Source organism: Castor canadensis, chromosome 1 (assembly GCF_047511655.1).
Source record: "Castor canadensis chromosome 1, mCasCan1.hap1v2, whole genome shotgun sequence".
Taxonomy (NCBI): Eukaryota; Metazoa; Chordata; class Mammalia; order Rodentia; family Castoridae; genus Castor; species Castor canadensis.
The window spans coordinates 182,568,641-182,584,561 of record NC_133386.1 but is presented as its reverse complement, the minus strand read 5'-3'; the positions used below and the strand labels follow the sequence as shown (position 1 = coordinate 182,584,561).

General features: G+C 43.4%; 1 protein-coding gene across 2 annotated transcripts in view; it reads left to right on the top strand.

Moving 5' to 3' along the window:
- Lrp4 (LDL receptor related protein 4) overlaps positions 1-15,921 on the top strand; it is a 56,943-nt gene that overhangs the window by 29,604 nt on the left and 11,418 nt on the right. The window contains exons 23-37 of one of the 2 annotated variants that reach the window (XM_074044741.1): positions 786-926; positions 1,262-1,348; positions 1,454-1,625; positions 2,067-2,229; positions 2,337-2,562; positions 2,912-3,215; positions 4,666-4,884; positions 5,048-5,182; positions 6,005-6,113; positions 8,211-8,355; positions 8,630-8,743; positions 9,190-9,325; positions 11,518-11,585; positions 12,475-12,562; positions 15,324-15,465. In XM_074044741.1, the coding sequence (XP_073900842.1) occupies positions 786-926; positions 1,262-1,348; positions 1,454-1,625; positions 2,067-2,229; positions 2,337-2,562; positions 2,912-3,215; positions 4,666-4,884; positions 5,048-5,182; positions 6,005-6,113; positions 8,211-8,355; positions 8,630-8,743; positions 9,190-9,325; positions 11,518-11,585; positions 12,475-12,562; positions 15,324-15,465 (2,249 nt within the window). The remainder of the gene's footprint in view (positions 1-785; positions 927-1,261; positions 1,349-1,453; positions 1,626-2,066; positions 2,230-2,336; positions 2,563-2,911; positions 3,216-4,665; positions 4,885-5,047; positions 5,183-6,004; positions 6,114-8,210; positions 8,356-8,629; positions 8,744-9,189; positions 9,326-11,517; positions 11,586-12,474; positions 12,563-15,323; positions 15,466-15,921) is intronic. The other variant, XM_074044742.1, reaches the window with a different exon arrangement.

The following is a 15,921-nucleotide window of genomic DNA, read 5'->3' as shown; positions in this document are numbered from 1 at the left end:
AAAAGATTTTCCTATCTCAAGAAAGTTTCGTCTTTTGGAAAACTGTAATACTGATTTTGTTAGAACAAGATTCTTTACTTTCTTCTGCTCAAAATTGGTATAATAAATATAAAAATGTATGATATCTACAGTGTAATGATAACTTCCCCACTGAGGTGTGTCTACTATGTGACAACTTCATGGGAGGGTCCTAGAAGCAGGACCTGCTTATGAAGATGTTGGAAGTCAAGGTTTGTCCCTAGAGGATGCTGCATGATAGGCCACATTTGAACTGTAATCCCCTCCCAAGGAATTTGAGAGCCTTCTAGGTTGTGAGTAAAGCCCTTTAGGCCCCTTTACTTTCTCATTCTCTCTCTCTCTCTCTCTCTTTTTTTTTTTTTGGTGGTACTGGGATTTGAACTCAGGGCCTTTTACTTGCTAGGCAGGTGCTCTACCGGTTGAGCCATGCCCCCAGCCCTATTCCCTCTCTTAAGTTTCATGGCAAAGGGCCCTTCAAAGAGAGCTGCTTCCATAGTATGAGTGAAGAAGTATCATTTATGAATATGTGAGGCTTAATGCTAGTGCTCTATGTACATGATTTCTTTAAATCCTTATAGCCACCCTATTACTGTCCTTGTTTTACAGATCAGGAAACTAGGGTTTAAGTAGTTTCAGTACCTCGCCTAGGATCACGCATGCCTCAACTAGCAGGGTTGAGGCAAGAGCTTCAGTTTGCCTGACTCCAAATCCTCTAAATGGCTTTTCTGGAGTGATTGTCCTCCCTCCTTCTCTCTCCACTTGGACAGGGATGAATAGCTTCCTCATCTTCGCCAGGAGGATAGATATACGCATGGTGTCCCTGGACATTCCTTATTTTGCTGATGTGGTGGTACCCATCAACATGACCATGAAGAACACGATTGCCATTGGAGTAGACCCTGAGGAAGGTTTGTGTGGCTCTCCTTCTCATCTGGCCTGTCCCTGTCCAACAGCAACTGTTGTCCTTTCTTCCCTACTACCTGTGCCTCCTGCTCAAAGCTTGGGGGCTACCCGTTCCCTCTGGCATAGCCCCATTCCTGTCTGTAAAACACTTTCACTGTGGTGTGGGGCTTTTCTCTCTCCATCTTTGCCAAGAGCTATCCTGCTATGATATTTCACAATTTTCTTTGATTTCCTTCACTAGGGGCTCTCTGACATGACCCAGTGCCTTAGGACATGAGTCAGCTGTGGGTATCATTATGGGAGGGGAGGGACTGGGTTGAGCCAAGCCTTCCCTCTCCAGGAAAAGTATACTGGTCTGACAGCACGCTGCATAGGATCAGCCGTTCCAATCTGGATGGCTCACAGCATGAGGACATCATCACCACAGGTGAGCCTTCCTCCCAGCCCAGAGACTACCTGTCTGGCTACAGAACTGGGAAATATCCCATCTGTTTTAAAGCAGGAGTCAGAGTGCTCTTCTGACTTCCTGCAGGGCTGCAGACCACAGATGGGCTCGCAGTAGATGCCATTGGCCGGAAAGTGTACTGGACAGATACAGGAACAAACCGGATTGAAGTGGGCAACCTGGATGGATCCATGCGCAAAGTGTTGGTCTGGCAGAACCTTGACAGTCCCCGGGCCATTGTACTGTACCACGAGATGGGGTGAGAGCTGGCTCTGTTGCTCTGGGTAATGGCATGGGCCAACTCAGCGAGGAGTATGAATAAGAAAAAGGTGTCCAATGCAGAACAAGCATGTGTCACACTGACCCTCCTGGACCGTGTGTCTGCATAGTGTACAGGTTAAAAGCATGAGCTTTGGAGTCAGAAGACCAGGATTCAGATTCTTTCATTATGTATTTAGCTGCATCACTTCAGAGCTAGTGTTCACCCTCTCTGATTCTCAGCTTCCTTATCTGTAAAACAGAGGTGACAATGAAAATACAGAGTTTGTGGCCCTTGTGAAGATTAAGTAACATAATGCATTTGAAGTACTTTGCAAAGTAACTGGCATGCTGTGAGTACTCACAGTATGTCTGACATATATTAAGTACTCATGGTACAAAGTTGCTACTAGAATAATCAGCTGTATGCTTCCTTACACAGGTTCATGTACTGGACAGACTGGGGGGAGAATGCCAAGTTAGAGCGGTCTGGTATGGATGGCTCAGACCGCACCGTGCTCATCAACAACAACCTAGGGTGGCCCAATGGACTGACTGTGGACAAGGCCAGCTCCCAACTACTGTGGGCTGATGCCCACACTGAGGTAAGAGCCCCATCCCTGCTGTTTCCAAGAATCCTGGAGAGATAGAAGAGGCCTGTTCAAGGCTCCCATTCATTTGACATACCTCCCACTTTCTCATTCCTCTACAGCGAATTGAAGTCGCTGACCTGAATGGTGCCAATCGGCGTACATTGGTGTCACCAGTGCAGCACCCATATGGCCTCACTCTGCTTGACTCCTATATCTACTGGACTGACTGGCAGACCCGCAGCATCCACCGTGCTGACAAGGGTACTGGCAGCAGTGTCATCCTAGTGAGGTCTAACCTTCCAGGCCTCATGGACATCCAGGCTGTGGATCGGGCACAGCCACTGGGTGAGAAGACCCCTGGGGTTGTGAGTCAGAGCCTTTGGACTTCTGGGGCTATCTCAACAGCAGAGATATATCCAGAGCACAGAATTCCTTTATAATCAGAAAGACAGTGACTTGCATAAGCCCCTTTCCAGGGTCAGGCTGTGTTCCCTCTGGGTATAACTGGTGCAAAAACTGTTTGATGCTGTCACCTTCCAAGGACTCTTGAAGACACTCTCTCTACTTCACCCCTGCCAGATGCTAAATGAGGTCACTTAGAACAGCAAGGAATCAGCCACAAGAAACTAGCACATTAGTGTGAGTCACATAGTGCTCCAGGCTTGGGTGTGAAAGCTCATGCTTCTCTCATCAGGTTTTAATAAGTGCAGCTCAAGAAATGGCGGCTGCTCCCACCTCTGCTTACCTCGGCCCTCTGGATTTTCCTGTGCCTGCCCCACGGGAATCCAGCTGAAGGGGGATGGAAAGACCTGTGATCCCTCTCCAGAGACCTATCTGCTGTTCTCTAGCCGAGGCTCCATTCGGCGTATCTCCCTGGACACCAGTGATCACACAGATGTGCATGTCCCTGTTCCTGAGCTCAACAATGTCATCTCCCTGGACTATGATAGTATAGATGGAAAGGTCTACTACACAGATGTGTTCTTGGATGTTATCAGGTATGAGTACACTGAAATTGCAAGGGACATACCTCATAGGTGAATGAGGTTACTTTCTGTGTTGACATCTAAATAGACCAAGTGATTTGGCAATTTTGAACACTGAATTCTAATCCTGATTTATTCACTCTGTGGTGCTATTACTTAGAGCAGAGTTCCAAACTTTTGTTCATTTGTTGGATTAAATGAATCCCAGCTTTTGGGGAAGCAGGAGGATCACAGTTCGAGGCCAGCCTGGGGAGCACAGTAAGACCCTGTCTCAAAAAGTAAAAATAAAAAAACAGAGCCAGGTATGGTGGCATACGCCTATAATCCCAGCACTTGGGAGGCTGAGGCAAAAGGATTATAAATTCAAGGCTAGCCTGGACAACACAGCAGGACCCTGTATTGAAAAATAAAGACCTAGTATATAAAACAAATTAGAAAAAGCAAAAACAAAAAACAAAGTCAGGCTAGGGACCTGAGGCTTTCTACCTACCACTGAGCCCTAAGGGAGCTCCAAGAATCCCTTAGTACTTATCAATGTGTAGGCTGTGTAACTGGGATCCATATGGTAGAAAAGGAGCTGTGGCCCAATGTCAAGGTAATGGTGTTTACAAATTGTTTTTAATGTTTTTTATTTTTAGTATTCTTTAAATTTCTAATCCCAACACAGTCCAGGAATATGATGCTCTGCTACCATTAGAGTGGCTTACTATGGCAGAGATTCTTACATGCGGAACAGGGATATATGCCTCTGTTCTCCCTGAGGATGTATTAGAATCTTATGCTGGGGCAGGTGGGCATGCATGATTTAGAAATCCCACAGGTGACTGTGACATGCTCTTCATCCTAACGTTGAGTTCCCTGGTGTAGGGCCTCTGTAGAAATGCACAAGTAGGTTTTGATGAGTCTGCCTTTTCTTTTCTTTCCTTTTTCCCTTTCTTCTCTTTGTCTTTTTTTTTCCTGGTAACACTAGGGTTTGAACTCACTCAGGGCCTTGTACTTGCCAGGCAGGCACTGTACCACTTGAGCCATGTCCCTAGCCCTCTTTTCTTTTCTTTTTAATGTGCTGGAGACTGAACCCAGGGCCTCCACACATGGCAAGCACTCTTTCTACCACTGACCTGTATTCCCAGCCCCAATCTGCCTTTCTTCTACCTAGCAATCTTTGGCTTCTCCTAAAGATATATGGGGAATGATTAACCTGTCCTGTGGCAAAACAAAGGCCCGAATTCTCTGCTATTGCCAGTTTTCAGGAAACATTCTGTCCTCCTAAGTATTCTTTCATTCATTCTAGAAATGTTATTTTACCACCTATCATTCTGGATGCTGAGGAATGTACTGATATATACTTGGTCTCTGCCTCTGTGGAGCTTAAAATCTAGTGGGGTTCCAGTAATGGATTAAGGGAGTTTCAGTGTATTCCTAGTCAATCTGGTTATTCATTTCATCCTGGGTTCTCCCCAAGGCGAGCGGACCTGAATGGCAGTCACATGGAGACAGTGATCGGGCGTGGGTTGAAGACCACAGATGGACTAGCAGTGGACTGGGTGGCCAGGAATTTGTACTGGACAGATACAGGCCGAAATACCATTGAGGCCTCGCGGCTGGATGGTTCCTGCCGCAAAGTGCTGATCAACAACAGCCTGGATGAACCCCGGGCCATTGCTGTTTTCCCCAGGAAGGGGTAAGTTTGTGGCTAGCAGAGATCCAGGGAAGAAGGGCCTGGTGGAAGAGAGGCTCTTGGAAGGCACTTATGTGTTAGTGGTATTGGTGTGTCCACTGTACTCTGTCAACAAATGGATGCCATTTCCCCATGCATTGATGACAATGTCACTATTCTGTCTCAGGTACCTCTTCTGGACAGACTGGGGCCACATTGCCAAGATTGAACGGGCAAACCTGGATGGTTCTGAGAGGAAGGTTCTCATCAATACAGACCTAGGATGGCCCAATGGCCTTACCTTGGACTATGACACCCGCAGGTGAGAATCCTGTCCCAAACAACCTCTTAGAAATCAGATGGGCCAAGGAGAGGGCAGGCAGTTGAGCCTAAAGTAGGGAAAATGAAAAGATGGAAAGCCCCTTGACAAGTGGGGAAGAGGAAGCAGTGAAAAGGATGAGGCAATGTGTTTTTGGAGCAGGAGTTGGTAAATCCAGTTCTCGGCCGAGTTTTGTCTGCTGGGTTTACATGTTTTTGTTTGAGGGCCTCTAGCAGAGCATATCCTCTGGCTGGACCACAGGGCCCACTTCCCCCATCCTTTATTGGCTGATTCTTACATTTGTTACTCACATGATCCCTTCAGACACTGGAATTTGCAACTCCTAGTCTAGATTAAAAGTGCTGAAGGGCAGGAGAAAAAAGTGAAAGGGGCTCTGAAGCAGTCTGTTTCCCTTTCTGCCCCCAGAAGAAAGGAAAGGAATCACGATCACTTGGAAAGTTAGTGGAATGCCCTCTTCTTTTAGCCTTGAGAAGGGCAATGTGGACTGAGCTGTTTTCTTGAAGACCACATGTAAGAATTTGGGCTTAGGTTTTTGGGTGATTAAGTTGCCAAAGATGAGACTGGGTGGTGGCTCCCTGATGTCCCTAGACTCTGTACACCTCCCCAGAACAGCCTTGGTCTCCCTCCTTATGAATCACAAACCTCCTTCTTCAGCTTTGGGACTTACAATGGCCTCTCATCACAGGTTCTTCTTGAATACTCACAGAACCTGTCCCTTCAACTCAGGAGGGGATAGACAGCTTCTTATAGAAGGAAGTAGGCTTCCCTTCCCCAGCAACCATCCTTTTCTCTTTTTCTTTGCAGAATCTACTGGGTAGATGCACACCTGGACCGGATTGAGAGTGCTGATCTCAATGGGAAGCTGCGGCAGGTGTTGGTCAGCCATGTGTCCCACCCCTTTGCTCTCACACAGGTATTGGCTCAGGAGAGAGGTAACTAAAACTTCCTGACTAGGGTGTTTCCTTGGGGTTCTAAGCCTCTCACACTCCCATGTTCTAGTATTTGAAGGAGTGGCTGTCAAACAGAGGTACATAGAATCAGTTAAGAGTTTATTAAAGTGCAGTTTCCTTTCTTAGTTATAGAGAAAGTGCCTTGTGAGGACTGGGCCAAGGAATGTGCTTTTTTTTTTTTTTTCTGTACTGGGGTTTGAACTCAGTGCTCTACCCCTTGAGCCACACCCTCAGCCCTTTTTACTTTAGTTTATTTTTTAGGTTAGGGTCTCTCATTTTTGCCTAGAGCTGGCCTTGAACTGCAATCCTCCTATCTCTGCCTCCTGCATAGCTGAAATTACAGGGGTGTGTGTGTGTGTGTGTGTGTGTGTGTGTGTGTGTGTGCATGCATGCAACCATTCCTGGCCTTGGAATATGCATTTTCATAAGTTCCTCTAGTGATCTTAATGCTGTATGTAGTCCTAGCGTTAGAGCTCAAGAGCTAAGTTGAAGTAGGGTGGAGTGGCTAAAGGCCATAGCTTTAATGCCTCCAAATAGTTGTTTTTTGTTTGGTAGGTTGATTGGTTGGTTGTGGGTTTTTTTGGTGGGACTGGGGTTTGAGCTCAGGGCCTCACACTTGCTAGAAGGTGCTCAACCACTTGAGCCACTCCACTAGTACTTTTTTTTTTTTCCTTGTTTCACCACCAGTCCTTTTTTGTGTTGTGTATTTTAGAGATAGTAAGGTCTTGCAAACTATTTGTCAGAACTGGCTTCAAACCACTATCCTCCTGATCTCTGTCTCCTACATAGCTAGAATTACAGGTGTGAGCCACCTTCCCCTCGCATAGTTGTTAAGTGTTCATTCAGTACCTTCAATAATCCAGGTATCTGGATTCAAGTTCTGTCTCTATTATTAAGTAACTGTGCAACTTTGAACAAGAAACTGAATCTCTGTGCAATTCAGTTTCCTACAAAACAAACTGGTATAGTAATAGTAATCTTCTGAAGGACATACAAAGCATTAGCACAAGACCTGGTACACAGTAAGTACTAAATGCATTTTATCTCTCATTTTAATGAGTTTTAGCTGTTGTTTTTGAGAATTTTAATACTGAAAGATAAAGTGGGGGGAGGAAAAAGAAGATCTACCAAGACTCGGGCTAAAACAGGAATTCTTAGTCATTTAAAAATCCTTGTCTCAGGCTGGAGGTGTAGCTCAGTGATAAAGCGCTTGCCTAGTATTTGTAAGGACCTGGGTTCAATCCTCAACACTGCAAAATAAAAATAAAAATCCTTGTTTCTGCTTAATAAACATTATCCACTCTGTATTCTGTTTCTTTTTCCTTTTTGATTCTGGAAACTGAACCCAGTTCATCATATATGCTAGGCAAGTGCTCTACCATTGAGCTACACACCTTCTGTATTCTGAATTATATTATATCAGCCAAAAAGATTTTGTCTGCTTTACTTAATAATGGGTGAATACTGAATATGTTTTTTCAGTCTACAAGTTTTCTCCTGAAGTTTCTAATAATATGCTCCCAAGCAGGAGGAGAAACACGTTCATTGCCCCTCCAATCCTGGTTGAGAATTTCACGATTATTATGTTAGAGGGAAGCTGCAGAAAAGATTTGGGTCAGAGCCCTGGGAAAAGGGCCCGAGAGAACAAGAACCTAAAAGAACCTTCAAATTTATTCCTATTTTCTAGATAGAAAGTCACCCACTCATCTGATTGGGGACTGTGTGTAGGTGCTGCAGACTTAGGGATGAGTAAGGCACATTCATATCCTTGAAGAACTAAATTGGACGAGGCAGAGAGAAATGTAAACATACTACTGTAGATATCAGAACTACATGTAGAATTAACTGCAAGGTACAGCATGAAGGAGAGAATGGTGAGCTCTATGGATTTGGGGCAATTTCCTGGACAATGTCATATCTAGGGATGCACAGAAGTTGACCTGATGGATAAGAAATGGAGAGGGCAATTCAGCAGAAGGTAGAGTGCATTCTGGAGCACAGAAGTGGCATTGGGGTCTGACTGCTGAATATCTCCTGTCTTTTGGGTTCCCTTTGAGTAGCAAGACAGGTGGATCTATTGGACAGACTGGCAGACCAAGTCCATCCAGCGTGTTGACAAATACTCAGGCCGCAACAAAGAGACAGTGTTGGCAAATGTGGAAGGACTCATGGATATCATCGTGGTTTCCCCTCAGCGGCAGACAGGTGGGCCACTGAGTACTGAATCTGCTTCTTCACCATCAGTGGGCCTGGTTATAGTCACCCAAGGACTGTTAGTAACCAAGACAATTAGAGACATAGGAGAGCCTTTTGGCTCATGTTTTAAGCTCTTAGACCTTTTTACCCCCTTGTGATTATCTCCTTCTTGTCCTACTGTCCCTGCGAGTGGGGTAGCCCTGGATATCTTCCTTTTTGAGAAGTGTTAAGTTGGGAGACCCAATTCTGCCCCAGGCCAGACATGCATCTGCTTTGCCTTCAGGGACCAATGCTTGTGGTGTGAACAATGGTGGCTGCACTCACCTCTGCTTTGCCAGAGCCTTGGACTTTGTGTGTGCCTGCCCTGATGAGCCTGATAGCCGGCCCTGCTCCCTTGGTGAGTTGGACTGAGTGGCCTCTGGAACAACAGAGTCCTTGGAAGGGTAGAGGACCAACAGCCTCATCTTTGTCCTGATGGATGGGATTCCCCTTCAGAAGGTTTAGTGGAATGACTGGAAGCAATGTGTTTAGGCTTTGGAGCTGCTCAGACCTGTGCTTGCCCTCTGGCATTCACTGGAGCAGAATTCGGGATTTCTGATTCCAGACCCCTGCTGTGGGGATCATCAGTGATTAATTCTCTATTCCTGACCTTTGTGGACCAGCTAGTATATCCAGAACTGTTAATATTGAGTCCAAATCCTTTTTATTTATAGTATTAAATAAGGGTGCCTAGGGTTAGGGCAGCTAAAAGATAGCTTTGTCAAGTTCTGCAGCTGCTACTCTTGGACCATGTGTAGAGGTTTTGGGTTCTAGTGCCTCACTCCAATCCTCTTTTCTCTCCAGTACCTGGCCTAGTGCCCCCAGCTCCCAGGGCAACCAGCATGAGTGAAAAGAGCCCAGTGTTACCCAATACACTGCCCACCACCTTGCGTTCTTCTACCACGAGGACCCACACATCTCTGGAGGAGTCAGAAGGAAGGTAAGTTGAATCAATACAGAATTGAGGACCCTATGATTCTACTGTGCCTCATCAGCAGAAGACTACTGTCCAGGCTTGATAATCCTGACGGCTGGGATGTAGATCACATGAACCACTAGTCCCTGCTATTTGGGACAGCAGGTGACATTTAGACTGTAGGTTATTGCAAGTGACTTTTTTAGCTCTGAGGACAAGAAGCTTTAAGAACAGCTTTAAAGTGAATCACTCAGGGGGAGTTTTCCACATGTATCCCTCCTTCTTGCTCTATCTTTTCTGCTCTCAAGTCACAAGTTTAATATATGGTCTTGTCCTACAGTGATCTCTGGGCTGCAGTTTTATGACTTGTAACAAAAGGTGATTGCCTTAGCTTATAGTGGCCTTGGCACTCATGCTTGCACACATGCAATTATTAAACAAGCAAGTATAAAACATGAGAGAGTCTCAAATCAAGTATAAAATATTATATTTCAGGTCTGGGGGCATGGCTCAAATGATAGAGCTCTTGCCTAGCAAGTGTGAGGCCCTGAGTTCAATCCCCAGTACCATAAATAAATAAATATATCAAAGATGATATCAACTACAGCTTAAAAGATTATTGGCACTTGATTTCAATTCTGAAAGCAGAAATATAACAATAATTCCAAATAAGTGCTCTAAACTCAGTGCCTCCAAAGTTCTAACATTTGTACATGAGCAAATGCATATGCTGTGTACCCCACTCTCTATTTACTATAGTTTGTAAGGAAGAGCAAACACCCAAATATAAACATGTACCTTTTTCAGTAACTTTGAAGTACTGTCAATCTTTTTTTTTTCTTTTTTGGCAGTACTGGGGGTTGAACTCAGGGCCTTGCATTTGCTAGGCAGGCGCTTTCCCACTTGAGCCACTCCACCAGCCCAAATGTTAAGTTCCACTGATTTGAACTCAGATCACTAGATTCGGAGTCCAGAGTGTTCACCACTACAACATGGAACCCACATATCGATCATTATTTATTTATTTGCAGTACTGGGGTATTGAACTCAGTGCCTCACACCTCCTGGGCAAGCACTCTACTATTTGAGCCAGTTCTCTATCAGTCATTATTAATCTCAGGTTTTGTCTAGGGTTTTGGCAGGCAAGGGAGTAGGGTGGGTGGGATTTTTTTTTTTGCTATGGATAAAACCTCATGCATGCTAGGCAAGTGCTTTACCATTGAGCTACATACCCAGCCTCTATGTTTATTTGGAAAACTTATGACCCCACTTCAGACTTTTTCTGACTATTAAGAGTTATTTGAACATTCAGTGCGTTTTGGTTTCAGATGCTCTTGCAAATAGCTTTTCCCCCAGACTTTGAGGAGATACCTTTAATTACCTGCTCATCAGATGCCACAAAGAAGTTACTTTCTTGCTGTGTACAATAGCTCATGCCTATAATCTTATCTACTTGGGAAATGGAGAATGAGAGGATCACAGTTTGAGGCCAGCCCAGGGAAAAAGTTCATAAGACCCCATCTCAACCAATAAAAACTGGGCGAGGTGGCACATGCCTGTCATAATAGGAGCTTGGTGATCCAGCCCAGCTTGGGCATAAACGGTGAGACCTCACTTGAAAAATACAGCAAAAAGAGTTGGGGGCATGGCTCAAGTGGTAGAGCACCTGTCTAGTAAGTGCAAGGCGTTGAGTTCAAATCCCAGTACTGCCAAAAAAATAAAAGAATTTACCTTCTGAGCATTTCAAGTTAGTTATCTGAGCACTCCCTCTGGATTTGCATATTCCCTCATGAAATAATGAGGGGAAGAAAAAACAATTTCTTTTGACCTTGTGATATGTGGACCTTGCTATAATCCTTAACCAATCAGATTTGCTTGACTAGTGGCTATTTCTCACTCATCCTGGTAGTTTAAGAAAGCCTAGTATTGATATCCTTATAGTCTTTAGACTTTCAGCTCACACCCAAACCTGCCTCTCATTTTTAAAGACACCTAAGTGAAAACACATTTAAACATGGTATAGCATCTTAAAAATCAGTGATTCATGTTGATTTCTTTATTTCCTGGTTCTACCCTCTCCATACTTCTAAAATCTCCCACCTGGTATGTTCTCATATCTAAAAACCTCACTCACAGGCCTTTTCATCTTTCCTGGAGGAGAGTGAGATCTTTTGTGAATACAAGTAGCCTTCATGCTAAGTTTTCCATGCCCACAGATGCTCTGAAAGGGATGCCCACTTGGGCCTCTGTGTACATTCCAATGAGGCTGTACCTGCTGCTCCAGGTAAGCACTGAGGGATCAACTGTTGGTTGTTGTTTGTTTGTTTGTTTGTTTTTTAAGGACATATAAGGACTGTAAGTCTCTCTTGATATCTCTCATAATCCTCATGAGGATTCTTATGGAGTTGATGAACTTTGTGTAGACTAAATGCATAGAAATAGTAATCATAATAGCTACCACTTATGATGTGCTTTCCACATGTAAGGCACTTGATAAGCCATGTGTATGCCACATATATGTGTGTGAGTACAGTACCTTTCCCTTATCCTTGGGGGATATGTTCCAAGACCACCAGTGAATGCCATAAACCTCAGATAGTAAAAAGCCCTATCTATACTGTTTTCTCATATACATATGCTAATGTATAATATAGTTTCCCTTATAAATTAGGCACAGTAAGAGATTAACAGTAACTAATAATAAAATAAGACAATTATAAAACAATAGAACAATTATAAAATTATAAAAATTGTGTGAATTTGATCTCTCTCAAAACATTTCTCATTTGCACTATGGTATTTTGGGGCTATGGTTAACCATAGTAACTGAAATGGTAGAAAGTGAAACCACAAATGTGGAGGGGAATCTATTGAATATGTATATATACACATTCTCATTTAATCTCTAGCAGCTCTAGGAGCAATTTGTTATTTATAGTTAACTAATGAAAAAACATAGGCTTAGAAATTAAGCACCTTTGCCTTAAGCCACATATAAGTGGTAAAACTGGGATTAGAGATGCTGGAGATTTCTTCTCAGCCTCTTTGCCATCCTTAGATGGTGTGCAATGCAATACTTACAAAAGGAGCCTTTCCTCTCCCCCTGCATCCCTACTAGCACCAGCTAGAAGGTGGTCAGTAGTCCCTGCCTAGTGTCTGTCTGTTCTTCCTAGGTGAAGGACTGCATATCAGCTATGCCATTGGTGGATTCCTCAGTATTCTGCTGATTTTGGTGGTGATTACAGCTTTGATGCTGTACAGGTAACCTCAGCTTTGCTACAGGGACCTCATGTTCTCTGTTCCTCATTAGCACGTCTAGGATTTCCTGAAGCTGCATAATTCCCTGAACCAACCTCTGAGTAGCCTTGGTTTAAGATTGGGTACTTAGTCGGAACAACAAAAAGAAAGAGTAGAACCCTGAACACTCTTTTTCTTCAGTCACAGCCTAAACAGTTCCCTCATTTAATGACCACAGCAAACCAACCCTTGGCATTTTTGATAGAGACTAAGATGCTGAGGGTGAAACCAGAATTTTGTACCTCAGGCCCAAACTTCTGGGCTTCCACATGTCAGATCCAGCCACTTGCTCCTATATATCAAATAAAGAGCAGAGAAAGATTTATTACATGGCAAGGGCAGCCATGAGAAGGGGCAAAGAAATGCATAGCCTATCTTCAGCCATCATCAGAGTACAGACATGAGCTTTAGCTTTAAATAGACAAAGAGTTAGGGCAGAGTGGCAAAAGGTATGCATAGTTAAAGTCCTAGTCACAGATGTATTCTGGTTGGTCATTATCTCATTCCTTGTTCTCCAAGGGTTCTAGAGAGGTTGTTATCACTGTCATCATTTGAGGAGAGCAATCTGGTTCCCATGAACTGATTATTCCTGCTCTAGGGTGTTGGTGATTACTCCAGCTCTAGATGATTGCCCTCATTTTAGGGGGCACCTTACTGAGAGGCTCACTGTTGCTTGCAGGTAGTTTCAGCCCCTCATCATAAAAATATTATTGATCAGTTTTGTCCTTTCTGGAACCCAAGATGACTGCAGGAGAAAATGGCTAAGACAAAGACAGATACAAAATGGAGGCAGAGATGCCAAGCTTTTTTCCTGCTTTTAGTTAATTTGTGAGCCCAAGTAAGGAGTCAGTGTTTTTTTAGAAAAAGCAATTTAAGTACCTCTTATAAGGACACAGATGATATTATCCAAGGTTATACAATATGAGGCAAAGCTTCATACTTACTCTTAACATCTTGGCCTCTTCCATACCCCACCCTACCTCAAGCTGTTGAAATTGGAAATTATTTTCCCTTCACACAAACACAACCCTTTCCTACAATATTGGTTGACACAGCATTGCTCAGTAGCATTCATCCTGGGAAGGCAGAATGTGTCATTTTCAAATAACACATTTTATATGCCTCTTTATTCTTTTCTCCAAAATGCTTTAAACACAGCTTAGAGCATAAATGTTTGGATTTTTGTCACCGACTTCACTGCTCCTGCTGCTAATAATAATAATAATAATAATAATAATACTGTCATTGGATGAGGGGTTCCCTCAGCTTCCCAGTTTCCACAAAATCACACATACTTGGGATCCATGCATGAAAAGCAATTGAAGGTGTCTTAAAACAAGGAGTCTCACAAGAAAGTTTTGGCAAGGATTTATTTTAGTATATATCCAGGTAAAGTAGAGAGAACTGAGGGGGAAGAAAAGAAGAAACATTTCCTGCTCCCCACAGCAGGAAATGGGAATAAAGACTCAAAATGGTGGTTCTTATCTGTGGCTTTATACTTTACTGAGCTGGGATAATATACTTGTTCATGTCAGCTAGCTGCCCCTAATCACTGAATGATGGTTCTGGGTGACTAAGATGGGTGCTATTCTAGAACATGGAGCTGTGATCTAGTCTAGGCCTACCCAAAACACAAGAACAGTAGGTGAGTTTAGGACTTCCTTTTGTAAGGAAGTCTGTCTCTCTACCCATTCAAGGAGCCTTGAAAATTCTTATCCCAAAGGGGAAGGCAGATACAGGCAGCCCCTTTAGTCTTCCTATTCTTGTACTTAACATCTAAAAGGGGGTGTGGGAGGGAGCTAACTGTTCTGGTTCTTTTCAGTTTCTACTTCCTGGTTCAAATGTTTGAGTCTGGCCCTTTTAATATTTATTAATTTTAATTTCCTATCTCCTCATCTGTCTATCCTGCCTCAATACCATGTACTACTTAATGGATATGTATCAATGTCACAACAATCTTATAACAGGTATTTTTATTCTCCACTTTACAAATTAAGATTTGAGGCTCAAAAAGTTTAGATTATGTCTACCAAGATTCTAGCTAGTAAGTAACAGGTGGCATTAAAACAGATCTATCTAGATTGTTAAAGCTCAGTGTATTAATTATCCATTTTTGCATAACAAATAACCCTAAAACTTAGTGACTTAAAATGACAACCATTTATGGTCTCATAGTTTGTGTGGATCAGAAATCTGGTTGTAGCTTAGCTGAGTGCCTCTGCCTCAAGCCTGTAAGATCTCTTACAAGTTGCAGTTCAGGTATCAGCAGGGGTTGTGGTCTCATCTCAAAGTTTGGGGCAGGATCTTCCTTGTACTACATGCATGTAATTATTGACAGTATTCAGTTCTTCACTGGCTATTGGAAGGCCTCCCTCATCAGTTCCTTGCCTCATGGGCCTTTGTATAAGACAATTTACAACATGGTAGCTTGCTTCCCTTACAGCAAAATCAGACAGAGGAAGGGAGGAAGGAAGCATCACCAAGATGAAAGCTCATTTCTTTGTAACCTAATGTTGCATCCAGCACTTTTACATAATCATTTCATTAGAAGTGAGTCACCAGGTCCAGCCCATACTCAAGGGGAGGGATTCAGAAGGGCTTAAATACAGGAGTCAGGTATCTCTGGGACTTGCACTGAGGCTGCGTCCCACATGTAGGTTACAACTTCCCCAGGTATTAAGCACATAAAGATCTGAACTAATTTCTCCTCATTTTCCTCCTAAAGACATAAAAAATCCAAGTTTACTGACCCTGGAATGGGAAATCTGACTTACAGTAACCCTTCCTACCGAACTTCCACTCAGGAAGTGAAAATTGAAGCAATCCCCAAACCAGCCATGTATAATCAACTGTGCTATAAGAAAGAGGTAAAAATTAAAATTTATATTCAAGGTATTTGGGGGAGGGGTGGTGGGGAGAAAGTATGCTACAATTGCCTGAATGGATCAGTAAGGACTGCTGGGTGGTTGGTCCCATCTACTGTCTTAGAAATTATAATAAACAGAAGAACTGAGTATAATTTGGATTTCTAGAGAAATCTAGAATCTTTGAGGCACCCTAGAACAAGCAAGGTTAGAAAACAGATCCTGGAAGACTTAGCCCTCAAAGCAGTGAATATGTATCTCCCTGCCAGGAAACATTTTTCTGGGCTCATAGGTTCTTTCCTTATTGTCATTTCCCTGTGATGAGGTTGTTCCCCTCTGAAACAAGGATGCTGTTCTAGGTAACACCAAAATAACAACAAAACAACAAAACCCAAGAGCTCCTGGACTCTCCCGTTTGTAATCTCTGATCCAAGCTGGTGGCACTTATGGCTAAGAATG